The sequence below is a fragment of the Photinus pyralis genome, unplaced genomic scaffold (assembly GCF_008802855.1).
Source record: "Photinus pyralis isolate 1611_PpyrPB1 unplaced genomic scaffold, Ppyr1.3 Ppyr1.4_LG2, whole genome shotgun sequence".
Lineage (NCBI taxonomy): Eukaryota > Metazoa > Arthropoda > Insecta > Coleoptera > Lampyridae > Photinus > Photinus pyralis.
Window position 1 is genome coordinate 2718279 of NW_022170403.1, and position 15963 is coordinate 2734241.

Sequence of the window (15963 nt, forward strand, 5' to 3'; positions counted from 1 at the left end):
CTATCAAGTGTGCGAAATTGATAAAAAAGCGTGTCTGAAATTGATTCACAAATCAATGACGCAGGGCCACAGACTCCTGATTTCAAGTATACATAAATTGCTGCTATTATTAACCTACATACGGTCTATTCAGTATATCTTCCGTTGCACGTCATTACCTGAAGAAAACGACGTACCAACGTAAACTTACTTTCGTTTATTAGGCAACACATTAAGCATGTAGTTTATTTTAGCCGCAACAATTGGTAGCATTTCGCTATGTTGTCGCGTTTAAATTTGTAAATTTGACAGGTTGCTTTTGGTTTACTTTTCGTTTGATTTGATTTTGATTATTTTCTACGTCTTTCGCTGTGCATTGGTTTGAAGAGAAATTACTGAAGAATTTAGATAACCCGTCAATAATTGTGTTCGATAACGGGAAAACAGACAACATTAAAGTGTGGTTAGGTGATCATAATGTGCAGTTCTCCGAAAATGATTTTACAGCCGAACTGTTGAAAAGGTTGCACAGTAAGTACGTTCGCAAATTATTTGATGTTATATAAATCTTGTTGATACTTTTAGGAATAAATCAGCTAAAATGTACCGCATAAGGCATTGACCACTTAGCTGAGCAATACAGTTACTTCGTTTTACGATTACCACCCGATCATCGCATTTTTAATCCTATCGAACATATTTGGGGCATAGCGAAAAATTACTACAATCGACACATTGGTAGAGATGGACGAAGCATTGAAAATTGCATAAACGTGACAAGAATCACTACAATCGATAACTTCCGAAACGTGGCGCAATTCAGTTAAGGATACGGAAACTGTAATACACGAGTGGTACGAAAGAGAAAAGCAATTAGATCTTGAAAACGTTGCTACTATTATTATAAACTTTGAACACGAAAGCAGTTCCGATGATTCCGATTAATTTGAATATCATCCATCACATAACCTGTAAAATTTTATATTTAGTACTTTCTCTGTAAAAGAGATGCTACATTTGTACAGTTCATAAGTTATTAAAGTATATTGTATGTATATTGTGGTTCCAATTAACGAAATGAATAATAAAAATTATTTTTATTTTATTTAAGGTGTGGATTGTTCACACAAAGAATGCACTGTCTTGTTGACAAGTGACTTAACCTAAATCGCTCAAAACTAGATTTGGCATTATTGCATAGTAATTACGTCACAGAAAATGATGACGTGCAACGGAAGTTATACGGAATAAAGTGTATATAATTACAAGAATTAAGAAAACTGCAGAAATACAAAACTATCACATTTAAATGAGTTGCCGAAGCTACAACTATAGAAACCACTGCATGAACTGCAAAATTAGAAAAAAATCTTATAAATTGCAAAAACTAGAAATATTAAAACTGTGGGAACAACTACAATAGCTAAAGAAACTACACAAACTACAATCGCATAAACTTCAGAGACATAAGAATTCAGAAACCATTACCAGAACTACATTTCCGAAATGCAGGAGCTATATGAAGCACAACCTTTTACACTGCATGGTCTGTAGACTACAGAGGCGATAAATAAAAAGCACACCGAAATTAGAAAATCTTGGGATTCTTTATAAGGTACAAACCCTCTGACGGCTGGCCTAGCGAATTAGTGTTATTTCATTGCAGTAAAGTGTCATGACTTACTCAATGGACAAGGTTCATGATGTTGATAATACAATATTTAACTTAATGACATTAAAATATAGATCAAAACTAATAAACTATAAAGAAAAATCCATCAATAAATGACTGAGAAATATATTATTTAAGTTAAGTATTCAGTGCGCACCACAGTAGTGGTCTGCACTGCCTGTGACGTCATTTAACCTAATTGAATGCGTCCGTTACGTTGGTAACCTAAGCGAACCAATGGGCTCCGTATGCGAATAGGTCAAGTGACGTCACACGCCTAAGCGAAATTATTTTTTCAAGCGCGACTTTAAAATCTTGTGCCTTTTTCATTTGTGGAGGCATTTTAATGATTCTTTTACATTTTTGTTTCATTTCACTTAAATTTTCATAGTGAATTTACAACAAAAAACTGGAAGCTCCTGCATTAAGCAATTTTTTGGCACTTTGGCAACTAACGTCTTTTGTCCAATTGTCATTTAACAAAAGAATACGTAGCACTTCTCATTTGTTCCGAATAAGTTAATTTATCGACTTAAATTTATCGAATCAGGTAATTGACTAAAACGGAAATAGAACTAATGCCGTTACTTAGTGATGTTGTGCACCACTAACGAATTCAATTCAATTTGAGGTAGAGATATAAGTAAGTAGCTAGAGGATTTACTATACTCGTAAGTAAATGCAATTGTAAATTACCATATAAGCAAATATTATCTTGCCCATGCCGACCCTACACTTCGTAAGAAGTAAAGTATTCGTGAAGACCTTCCTAACAAAGATTCATGAAATCAATTGACCCAAATGGCTGGTAGAATCTGTAACCGTCGTAATATTAATAGGCACCAATAAATCCTCGGGAAAAACACTTTCCCTTTAAAATCGAAGTAATAATATACTGGAAAATCCTTGTGTATATTCTGAAAATAACAACCAATTCTGTTTGACGTTTATTTATATTGGATTCCAGATTCCTTGTATATCATTAATTAGTAAAGGCGGTGTTTTTGTCTTTGCGGATTTAAGTCTCGGTAAGAAATTTAATTAATGCATAAAGGGTTCGCTTACTTCTTTCTGGGAGCCTATTTTCTTCCAATAAATTGGCCTTTGATCTCGAGCAATGCCCAAGTGCTGCCATTATGATGATCGAATATTGTTTTTGTGTTATTAGGCTTTCTCCGCGAATATTTTGAAAAAATCTGCCAATGCACAGCCAGGTTCTTTCGTCTTTAGTAATAATTATTTATTTTCTCACCTGGGGGCTTTCTGCTCAATTAAGTTCAACACATTCATCAACCCAATTTATCTGTAGGTAATTCTAGCTAACAGTTGCCTTCCAGTTCTAAAATTCTTTGTTTATGTTACTTGAAATAAGCAGAGGTTACGACTCTGGGAAATATTGTAGTGAGTTACATTATGAAATCAAATAATAAAAAAAAATAAGAATTTACCTAAAACACAAACAAATAAGTAGTAAATAAAAAACTATTGGATATTATAGACACTAACTGTCGCTGGGAACTAACTACTTTTCTTCTCTTTGAAGCTCGGAATACCAAGAACGCTGGGATTAATAATTAAGGCTCTCGAAGCCGCTTTTGGAAAACGCCGTACTAGAGAACCAAAACTCTAATCTCTACGCCGCAAATCTCCCTGGTTGGCTCTTCAAATGCCACCCTCCTAGCGCCACAGATCAAACGCAAATCCCCTAATTTCTGTGAAAAGCTCATCCCCTCCTTCTATGCTAAACTAACTTAAGACGACTATTTCATAATGGACACCAATGGCGGAGATGCTTCGTTAATTTGCATTGGGTCTCCAAATCGAAGGTGAAAAATGCCAACATAGCAGAAATTTTACATCTCTCCTTCGCATGCAACTCCAACTCGCAGCGTCAGCTATGAAACCTTATAGTACCTCTTTTTAACACGTAACACGATAGCATTCACCGGCAATGGAGCGCCGGCGCCGGCTGTGGTAAAGCTCGTTGAACTCCAATCGAGAGAATAAAACACCGAACATGACATTATGAACCACGCTCCACTCAAGATACACTCAAAATTGATACAATGAGTTCAAATACGAATGTTCTTCACACCGCATCTAGCAGCAAGCTCACGCACATTCCTATTTGATTTCAGAGCCACAATCAGTAAACCCAGCGTTGGGGATATTACGAGCTTCAAAGAGTAGAAAAATAGTTAGTTCCCAGGGACAGTCTAGTGTCCATAATATCCAATAGTTTTTTGGAAGTTAGCATTTAGCCCAAGTGGAAAAATTTGAGTTATCATTTTTTGGATTATCATAACGATAGTGCGTTTAGTTTTTCACTAAGGCGTGTAAAATTTGCACGTGTTAGCCGGTAAGAAAGTGCATCTTCTATAAGAATTATCGCCAGAGAAAAATTACGCGAAGAAACAATTACGTATATCTCTGTCGAGGACCGAGGTGCAGACACATAATCGTATCGCATTTCAATGTAAATAAAGACTTTGTTTATATCGTGCAAATCAGCGAATTACGCAAACATTTCGGACGCTCCGTAGTACCATTAGAAGATAATAGTACGTCGAGGTTGAAATTATCGTTTATATTGTGCCGTTAAGGTTAAAGTTAATCAAAGTGAAAACTTTGTGAAAGGAATTTCCCACACACTAAATCGCAAAGTCAAAAACAAACACTTAAAAGCGGGATATGTTTATACTCGCCTTTCATTTTTCAAACCCCAAAATTGTGTACTGACCAGACCAATAGAATAACAACCGAAACTACAAACCTATTGATCATCGCCCAGGAAGTTTTCTTTCCAAAAGCTGCAGTTGGAATCAATCATATTCATGCTGTCAGATTAAGAATGCATTTCCAGCAATCACTCGTCAACTATACCAATGTAATCCCCCTGAGTTGTAAACCACCTAGGCCTCAACAGCAAGTATATCCACGACAAAGTTCGTTGTATTGTTATTGTAAATTCTGATCGTTCCGATCGAACTATTACTAGACCTATTAAATTCAGAACCAGATCATAAAAGTGTCGAAAAACTTATGTAAAATTGTATACGTTTTTGTATTCTCATCGAAAAAATCTTCGAGTTTGTGACCAGTCTTTCCAGACTTTTTTATATTTTCCTGGAATTCAGTACGCACAATTAAACCATTTAACTTTAAAAAAGAGATGGCCATTTCTTCTTTAAGAAGTAGTTATTCATGTCCGAGATAGGTAGGGATTTCAGGTTTAAATCATTTCATAAGAAATTACTGCCTACATAAATTTAGGTGTCCGTTTTCCTTCAATACATCAAAAGTTAATAAAAATCGAACCAACTGCGCTAGTTACTCATTTACTGTAGTAATTTATCTCAATGTTATATTTTTGTGCGGCAGTTTTCTAATTGCAATTTTCATTTTTCGATCCAAACAAAGTAAATTGTTAATCAACAGAGTGGAGCAGAGGGTTAGCGGCCCATATTTATAATGTTGTTTTTAAATTCAACGTCCGAATTGCAATCTCCAGATGAATCTGAGGAGGTTATTGAAAGTGATAATGAAGACAAATCTGTGAGCTTGAAGAAGAAGAACGCAGTCAATATGTCTTTTAGAGATTTGTGTGCTATTCCAACACCACAAGTTAAACACTGTGTTAGTCGGAAGAGGACGGCTGGTCGTTCACAGATGCCGACATCAACTCCACTGAAAGATAAGGAAGAGAAGATGGCGAAAGAAAAAAAACGAAAAGAATGGAGCGAAGCAAAATAAGAAAAAAAAGAAGGGGGTGGAGCAACAAGAAGATACAAGAAAGAAGCATACAGTGAAGGAAAAATAGTAGGCAAATGAAACAGAAGGATAACGATTTTTGTCCTGTGTGAAAGACGGTTGATGGAGACGAGTTGTGGTGGAGATGCAGGTCTTGCGGCACATTCAGTGCCAGTAAATACATTATATACGTAAAAATCAGGAAAATGACACATTATTGGTGAAATATTGAAGTACGAGGCGAAAGATACAGCCCACGTGACTGTGTCTACGAAAATATTCTTATATCAAGTACATTTTATGACATCACGCAGATAATAACTTGACCCGTACGTACAATTTATTTGATTCTGCCAGTTTTGAATATAAATCGAATTTTTCTCGTTATATGCGTGAATGATTTGCGATTACGGAATTGGACATGAATATGTATATCTCGTTAATAATTAAGCTTATAAATTTGGTATAAACTTAATTATGAAGCCACCCAACTTTGAACTACATCTACAAGGCATTTTGGTTCGTTATATTTCCTTTCGTTGTGATGTTATCGAATGTTTGGAACATAACAGGTGATAATTTGGGTTTCGAAAATTAAAAAAATTATCAAAGTCCTCGTTTGAGATCGAAGGGACTTCAGCGCATTTTTGTGTGGCAGATCAGTATTCTATTAGCCACTTTCGACTCAACCATCAATAACAGATCTTGTCGAAGGCTACTACATTCACTAACCGCTTCCCACTTTCCGCGTGCACCCGCAATTCGCTTTTAAATATTTGACTCCACCATCAGTAAGATCGTGTCGGGGGCTACCACGTTCCCTTTGACGGTACCCACTTCCAACGTTCCGTTCACCCGCAATTCGCGTTTGAAGATTTGACTCCACCATCAGGAAGATCGTGTCGGGGGCTACCACATTTCCTTTGACGGTACCCCCTTCCGACGTCCCGTTCACCCGCAATTCGTGATTGAAGATTTGACTCCACCATCAGTGAGATCGTTTCGCGGGCTAACACATTCTCTTTTACGGTACCCACTTCCGACGTCCCGTTCACTCGCAATTCACTTCTATTGGCGACACGAGAAAGAGAGACAGCGATTCGAGATTTACGAAACGTTAAACCGCGTGAGTTCGCAACGGAAGGAAAAGGCGTCCGAAGTAGACTACTTCTCGAAGATGCGCGCGCGCGCCTCGCAAAAGGTCGTTAATTTCGCCCCTATGACAAAAAACAAAATTCCGCCACGCAGGAGTTGTGCGCGTTTACAACATCTTTCCGACGACACCAATTTCAAAAGAATCGGACCAAAACTGTAGTAGAAGATAGGAAAAAACTGAAAAACCTTCACGTTAGTATACTACGCTCGAGGATGACGCCCAGATGTCGCCAACCCCACATCATGTAGCCATGTCCCTAAGGGTGACAAATTTCACGGCCCTGTAGATACACGTACACCCGTTGCCTTTCTACAAGAGTTCTTCTACGCGCCCACATTTGCTGCCAGCCAGCCAGCCAGCCAGCCATCCAGCCAGCCAGCCAAAGTGAGATTAAAAGCTACTTTTTACAAATAAATTTGCAAAAATGCGCTAAAAATGCTTCATCAGTTGAGCTGCCTAATCTAAACTCCGTTGTGAATTTAGAGCGAAGTTTCCGCTATGAACGTATGAATATTCTTCCTTAAAATACAATATTTTTATAAAATTTAATCTACGTGATCGTATTTTGGCATTATAAGAATTTATTCCTTGGATGAACGCATAAGAAGGCTTTGAGTAAGCTGCTTAAAACTAAGGAACAAATTGTAAATCTCCTCCGGGTGTTTTTTTTTCTTCGAGAACTTAACTTTACTTCGATTTTGTGGAGTTCCGAAAGTTCTTGCAGTAGAGTTAGGTTTATGGAAAGCTTGTTTAAAACGAATCATACGTACATTTATATTCCGTCCTGGATCGTTCTCAATAAGTTGCCTTGCCAAATCTTTACAGGACTTCCGTGCTGCTGGCGGTACCTTCGAGTCGTCTTCCCAATATCGGGAGGGCGAGTGGCCATATAAAGCCGCGGGCGTTGCGTGCGTAATGCGAGTGTTGGTAACGATTCCCGTCGACTTCCCTGTAAAAAGTTAATTAAACGCTTTAGTGAGCACGTCCAACTTATAATTCATAATTTAGTCAAACAAGTAAAACACATTTACACGTTAAAACTTCTACATCCCACTAAATCCGTGAACGTTTTCGAGGTGTATTTATACAATCAGCAAAACTCTGAGATTAAATTGGGCGTTATAAGTAAGGGACTGGCGTTTTATGTTGCACTACCAATCACATATGAATATTCCGAACCCTTTTTCATCAACAACGCCTGGATTACTCTGCGGGTTAGAGTTGTTCTATTTTATTACTTCATCAGCACAATGGGGGAATCATTCCCTTATTTTAATGTACATCAATTAAAAACGTTCATACAAAAGTTACATCGCTCTGATTTCAAACCTAAGGTTTTAAGCTTTACGAGTAAGTATAGGTATTCTGTTTCCAATATTTTTTCATAAGTGTTGTCCTTTTATTTGTATTTGTAGTACTGAACGACGGATACATGTAAGTATATGTTTGTTTATATTCCACGCTGGAATGACCAACATCACTTCCTGCGACTGTATGTGCTTGTTGCAAAAATTATTACAAGACTCCCAGTCTGTTTCAATAGGGTAGCAATATGGGGTGGTATACAAATTTCATGTCCAATGTGGTTCATAATTTTATCTGCTACATTGTGTTTGGTTTTGTTTTATCGGATAAGCTTTCTGTGATTTCGTTGTTTGAGTCATTTCAATTTTAAATGTTGTGTTTCGTCGGCTGCAAGGATTGAGGCTATACTGGTACCGGTAGATGTTGCAACACCTAATAAGTTTTAGTTAAAAGCTTAACATTTTTTTAGTCAGTGTACTAATTCGTATTGCGTACTCGGGATTTATTGTCGAAGTCACAAAGCTTTTTCCAGGGTGGAGGAGGTGTCTTCTTGATTCGGCGACCTATGTTGATCTTTTTGTACAAGAAGAGAAGAACCTTTGCAAGACGAGACAAAATACATTCATTGCAAGACAAGTATTACTTGCATTTTTTACATACATACGATTGACTTTGAAAATATTTGCTTCGCGGGCTCGAAAATAAATAGCCCGAGTGTCATCGTGCTAATATTATGCTGTGTTTATTTCGCCCGGCAGGATGAAATTTTCGGAAATCCTAATTAGGGTGGACAAGGGCGGTCTCCTTTCTGTGTAACTAACATTCATAATTAAATTTTATTAATTGTCGTTGGTCTGTGTAACGGCATGGAGATTGTTGTGTTGTACAACAGGGCGGTCAAAGTTGTTTTTGTTTACATTTTATTCAAACGAAGAAAGTTCCTTATCAATTATCAAATGTAAGTGGTTAATTTGATGGACAGGTTAATGTGATTTTTGGCCTTTTCTGTGTGGTTAAGAGAGATAAAATTTTGTTTCTCCTAGAATTTAAGTTTGGATTTATCTCTTAATGTCTGATAACAAATTTTGGTTCTCTCATTGTTGTCGACTGTGTATGATTGGTTGTTGTAATTTTTATTATCGGAAGAACGGATTCGCCTTAAATAGGACGTTCACAAGAAGAGCGTCGCTTTTAGCGGCGTTCAGCGCCGAGTTGCGTTTTGTTGAAGATTTAAAATCGGCTTTTAGCCACAGTCTACGCAGAACTACGTTTCATTGAAATTTTTAATTTCGGCTTTTTGCCACGTTGAGAGCGGAATTACGTTTCGTTGAAGATTTATTCGTTTCTTGGGAGCTCCATCGTTGAATTACGGCCAGTTTATTACTCATTTGAAGCCGCAGCCAGCATCAAAAGTTGTCGTTCAATGTGAGATTGAAGATTGAAGAAGTTTCGTTTGTGAAACCGGAATTCGCGGCTAATTATTTTTCTGCGTTTGTGCGTGCATAGTACAACCCCGAAGTCTTTTTTTTGTCTTACTGGCTGGAGAATTGTCATAAAATTTTTGGCCATCAAAGGTGCTGCAAGGAGAGGGGCTGGTCGGCGCTTCCTAAGTTTGCTTTCAACGTGACTCAGTTTGAAGTTGAGTTTTTTGTGAACGTCCTTGTCTACTCGAAGACAAGATGCTGCGATTACCCGATGTCGTTAGTGTAGTAGTGGCATTTGTGTTAATTGAAAATTTTAATTTTTGTGAACTGTGTACGGATATCTTTTGATTGGATACTTCAATTCCCGGACAAGTAAGGTATGTAGTGAAGTCTTAATTTTAGTCTATTTGTAATAATTATTGTTTGTGTTTTGTACCATTTTCTTTTTGTGTGTTAAGATTAAATCGCACTTTTGTAATTTTCACATTAATTTCCGTGTGTTTCATTCACAACGAACGTTCTAATTTACCTGGGTTTTTATTGGTTGCTTGCCCAAGGTTTATTTTATTTATTCAAAATTTGGAGTTCAGTTTGGAGTTTAAGGTATTTGGTCTAACCCACTATCTGTTAGAAGTTAACAGGTTAACTGAGAGCAGAGTCGACTCTTTCCTCTGTATTGGGGAGAGGTCTAGGGAGAGGTTTTGTGCCGTGATCATAATAAAAGTCAAGAGGTAGCTAGGTTTTTGTTTGGTGTTTTTGTACGGTTTTTATGGCCTACGGATCAGTGCACACAGCAATTTATTTACATGAAAGTCAAGAAAATTCACCATTACTAGCCAGGAAATATTAAATAAACTTAATTCCAGTCAAGTCAAGTGGTATCACTTTACTGGCGAGTTTTGTATCACATCATCAATGAATCAAGCAGGAGACATCCAGGCCATCCTTGCCGACATAGCCGAGCTGGTAGACGCCATCGCCAACATAACGCAAACAGTACACGTCCACCACATCTACCAAGTAATTCGGCACCCCACTCACCAACCCGGCACCACGGATTACATCCCCATCCATCAAGACCACAGCAAAAGACGTACGTCCGTTAAGCCAGAGACATCATGGTACAGCTTCTGACAATTCTGAATTTAATTTATACGTTAAAAATAGCAAGCTCAGGTTCCATGGAATATGAACTGCAGTTTATTTCGTGCTTCGCGTCCCATTATTAATAAGAATGACAGACTTAATCAGAATGCGCAAGCATTTGTTTCACTTTATCTACGTTTATCACGTGCTATAAAATAAACTAATTTAATGGAGCCTAACCACACTGTCGTTGTGTACTCAACGTGACACTACCAAATTTTCAATGTATTATGTAATAGAAATACAACGTGTAATAAAAGTAGAATGGACCCTACGAATATTGCACCAGACATACTAATTTCTATTTCATTTCATAAGAAAATGGAATGTTTACTGTAGAAAGGGTAGTAATTAATTAGCGTATTCTATTTTATGACGATACATGATAGTTTAATCCCTTTACACTTTGTATTTTACCAAGTAACACGGGATGTATTAAGTAACATAAAGATCCTTTGGCGATAGTGCTAATACAACCCCTGGTTTTAGGTTTGAGTACAAAAATTCTAAATAATAAGGATAATAGGTATAAGATATTCTGTATTGCTGTCAGTGTACAAAAGGCAACCTATTTTCCCAAATTTCAAGGAACTCGAATAAATGAAAAAAGTATTTTAGCTGCAATGTGCTCATTGAATAACTCCCGAATCAGCTCATCGTTGAACACCTTGTATTAAATGGATTATTCTGAACCTGAATAGGCCGTTTTATAAAATACAAACGATTAATGCGAATTCCACTGGATCGTTCATGACATTCAGTTAGTCTAATTTCCAATTGAAACTTATAAATTCAACCTACATTTCTGAATTACAATTACCACATTCTGAAAAAGCAAACGACAAGCACTGTAATTTTACCCAGAAAACGTTTATGTTATTTGTAGAATAGTTAGGGACTTTATTGACCATTTAAAACCAAGCAATGACATCTGCTGCCCCTGAATAGTCATAAGCAGATTATAACATCCTGTAGTCACTTCGAAAAGGCAATTATTGTTATTATGTGTTTTTTTATGAACTTCTACTGTAAACAAGCTGGCACGTCCTAATAGTATTAGTGGTATTTATCTCTCATCCCATCTCATTAATTTATGGATTAATTTAATTTTCGGTTTAATTATAGCTTGGTTGGTGGTAATCCCCCGTCACGTGTTTTTGGTCATTTTATTTATGCAGCGAATGTATAATAAAACCTGTATACTGTAAAATATAATTTTTACGCTTTAAATTGTGACCACGGTGAATATTCACCGTGATTGTGACTATCGGGTAGGTACCTACCGATTTTAGCTAATAGGAGCAAATTTAATGAAAATTATAAGAGAATTAAATGTTTTCAGTCGAATCCCTCAAGTGCAAAATACCAATTATGTAGATATACGAATATTTCCTTTAAGACTTAGATGACAATTTAAATTAGGTATAATACAATGCAGGTGGAGCTTAGGCTTCTACTATTTATGACGATTCGTATTGAAGTAACTCCGTACGGATGTCTAGTTGCAAAATGTGACGGAATTTGGAGTTGGCCAAGCTATATGAAGCTTTAAATACTGTTGAAAACCCTATTGAATGGATGATAAACTGCAAAATAATATCCTTTTATGAAAATTTGTGAAATATGAATGATTCATAAGAATATAATTGATGGTGGCGCAGAAAGTTAGGGTATTGGCCGATTTTAGTGGAATTAATCAACTTTCTTATATGTAAAGCTATAAACGTGCCAGAAAAATGGAAAGCGACGAGACACACTAACAAAGCAAATCTTTCGTGGGTCTAAGCGTGGAATTTTGTCTATGCTTAAAGGATTTTCATTGTATTACATGTCGGTGGAAAAATTTAAAATATTTATGAAAATATCCAACAGTTTCATCTTTCGCCATATACTGCGTCACTTTAATATGTTATGTTAGTGCGATTATTGTTTAAAAACAAAAGCAAAATCATTCATTTATAATCTTGGTTTCTCGGTGATTGCTTATGTTCACGAGAATAGTAGGTAGGTATATTACATAATGAATGTTGGCAATACGTTTCAAAATGGTTATTACTGCCACACGAGGCGAAGCCGAGTTGTACAATCGCACGACTGTGAAAAATCGCTTTCAAGAGGACCTGTTCCCTGTGAGTTCCATCAAAATGATATACATTTCATCAATATGTGCCTCAATCAAGACACTCACCTCACGTTACTTTGTTTGTGTCATAAGTAGAAAAAAATTGTACGATACATCAGATACACGCATGGAAAATGGGCGAAGGCACTTGATTCGTTTTTATAGATACTAAATTAATAATTAGAAAACCTGGTAGCATCAGCTGTAGAGTATTTAAACATAAAGCTAATTACCAGGCTAATTACCTACAGCCCTGCCTACAGCATATCGGAAAATGTATCACTAAGCACCTTCTGTGGGGATCAGTTGAATACGAGCAAAGTTAAAGCGGAATCAAGAAATTAAAGCATCCTGTTTTAGTTTTCCTGAAAATGCTCAAATCAGAATCAAAATTAAAAAGAATAAATTACCCAAACATTTGATATTCTAAATAGAAATAATCAAAATTCAGGGAAATGGACCTTATATTTTTTATACTTGAAGTATGAGTGTCTTTGGATCTCTCATTCAACTTAGTTGGTTAATGTAAATTTAAAAATATTCAGTAGTAATACCCCGAGAGCTTTAAAATTATCAAATATGTGCATAGGTTTTTGTTCTGCCAAAATGTGTCACTGTCCGTTACTTTGCAGCCAAACTTGATTGATGCTCGAGGTCTTCTTTGGCTTGATTATTTTTCACATTTTGAAAGTAAACTATTATAGCTCGGCCTGAAGATGACCCAATATAGGTTGAAATCGATAGCCGCATTAGAAAATATAAAAACGTGTCTAAAAAAGATTTTTCTTTAATTCAAATCCTAATTATTACAAAACTGCAGATTCCATAGCAATTAATTCAAGTAATAGTTATTTACATAAAAGTCAGGAAAATGTTAAATTACTGGCGAGGAAATATTGAAGTAGGGGGCCTCTTTAGGGTCGACTGCTTTAATTCTCTAGTAAAGTAGCGTCATTTTACTGACGAGTTTTGTATTAAATTTTACCAGAAATGTCGTTATGAAAGGACCCATTAGGGGCAAAATGGTCGAGTGCTTTAATTTTCTAGTAAAGTAGCGTCATTTTGCTGACGAGTTTTGTATTAAATTTTACCATAAATGTCGTTATGAAAGGACCCTCTAGAGGCAAAATGAAGGATCTAAAAGTCAGATAATTATGATAATTATGAATAGTAAGAATGTTTTTCGCAACTTGTACATTTTTTTATTGATACTTGATACTTTGGCATATGCCTGACGTCGCTGCCTCTCCCAGCATCTGTCGTGAGGGCGTCTCTGGTAGGCACTAACAGGGGTGCATCTCCACTTTTTTTATAGCCATCACGCTGGGCCGCGACATATGCCATGTAACAGTTTAAAATAGTATTAACCTTTGTAGTCATATTTCTATTTCCATTACCCTGTATTACATGTTCGCGCATCGTTGAGTGCAACCAATATGTCAATTCTCTAGTTACTTTTATATTTTTGTGTCGCCTGCCCGTTTTAGTTTCTCGATCTACCGATCAATGACGTCAGTTTACTGTAATTCGATACCTTGCTGTCATTGGTTTTAAATTCGTTTCCTTTATCGATAAGCATTAGATATTACCATTTATGGTATTGACGTATCCATCGGCTCTCGTGGTTGGTTGGAATTATTCGTCGTCGGTTGCATCGTGACCGGAAACAAGAAAGTTAGCGTTTTTTTCTCACCACCTGCTTTAGAAAGACGGTCGATTTGTGATCCCGAGTTGGGGGTGCTTGTTATATCTTCCAGTGGTTGATTTTGGATCGAACACCCTGGCGAAAGCATCTTTTAACCAAGTCAACCCAAATTAATGTTTGCACCAAGCAGTTTCGTTTTAATGCTTGGGGACAAACTTCCGTAAGGAATTTTTTTTTGTACTGGTGAAATTTCAAGCCACCTTAATCGGGGAATCCATCGTATTTATGGTATAAGAAGGTTACCTTACTTTAACGAAGTTCTTTTTTTTTGTGTACTCTCTGCTTTAAGAGGTTAGCGCATTATATTTGGTTAACCGTGGCCATAATTACATTATATTTTAGAGTCCTTGTAAGGAGTCAAAGTCCAACGATTCCGTAGCTTCTACTTACTCTCTAAGCGAAACACATCTACGTTAAACGACAACATGCAGGAGTTCCGTGTACTGTAGAATCTGCCATTGAAACGTTACTATCTCTAAGGCGCAGCCAAACAGATACTGCGGACACCAACCCTTTTGACACCTGTTGCGGTACATAGAAAACCGTTAGCCGTTTACACGTACACCAGGAATCTTAGGAACCAGAGACCTACCTATCGTAGTGGTGATATCTTATTATTGTTTAAACTATTGCCTTTGTGTATTTGCATTTCATTTAACCCATACTTATGTGGTAAATGTTAACTGGCCGAACACTAGAGCCACCCATATTACTCTTAATTAGTACGCTTGAAATTGAAAGGGAATAATTTGCTTTAATTAACTGCATTTACTCATGTGAAGTAAATCACCTGTGAAGTACAGAGCTCTATACTATGATTTAAACTTCGATACCCTACAATCAAGGTATTCAATCCACTGTCAATTTAACCCATTAAACTCAATCACTGTGCAACGGTAGATGGGTGTTCTATACCTACTTTCAGGATTTTTGGTGTGAACTAGTTTCAGCTACTAAATTTATGTAATATTTCATTGGGGGAATTTTATGTAAACCTTGGAATTTGGGGATAATTATTTCAACACTTATACTTGGGGTTGTTTAGTTTTTTTTTTACATAACGTGTTTATTATACTTTATTGATTTTTGATTCCCATTTGGGGAACATAACTTTTGTGTTGGTGTTACGTATGCAGGTGCAATTGCACCCAATAAACACTGATTTTTTGTGGGTTATCAGTTGCCTACTTTAAAGCTAAAGCTACCTTTCCTAGTTCCGGTAGTGGCAAGCGAAACTTAACTTGGAATTAGGTGGCGCCCAAGAGATTTTCATTGAAGCGACCAAAAAAAGTAAGTACTGACGACCTAGGCTGGATCGAGGAGTTATAAGTGCCAATTACCAATTGAGTTAATTCTGTTACCCACAACCCTGTACATTAGTCTTTCTCTCTCCGCTGTTTGCTATTTGATCAACAGAGCTAGCTGGCCGGTCAGCGGCGTGTGTTTTATTTATGAAGCACATGGTATTTTTGTAGTGCCTTGCATTTTGCTGCTTGCGCGTTATAGCCAAACAATGTGGTGGATTTTGTGGATTGGGGAGGTTGTTAAAAAGAAATTGTTTAAAATCTCTTAATCGGTTTATTACGCTTGTTATTTATCCATTTTCCGTTTCTAGACGTCGTATTTGCTATCATACCGTATAGATTTATTTACTGTATCTTAATTTTATGTCATATTATTAATTACATTTTGGTTGCCTCTACT

At 36.7% G+C, this 15963-nt stretch overlaps 1 protein-coding gene across 1 annotated transcript in view; it reads right to left on the reverse strand.

The window, feature by feature from the left end:
• LOC116163087 (alkaline phosphatase-like) overlaps nt 1-9250 on the reverse strand; it is a 29338-nt gene extending 20088 nt beyond the window's left edge. The window contains exons 1-2 of the mRNA XM_031476932.1: nt 9184-9250; nt 7328-7506 (exon numbers count right to left, since the gene is read on the reverse strand). Coding sequence (XP_031332792.1) covers nt 7328-7506; nt 9184-9250 — 246 coding nt within the window. The remainder of the gene's footprint in view (nt 1-7327; nt 7507-9183) is intronic.
• Between the last annotated feature and the right edge of the window lie 6713 nt (nt 9251-15963).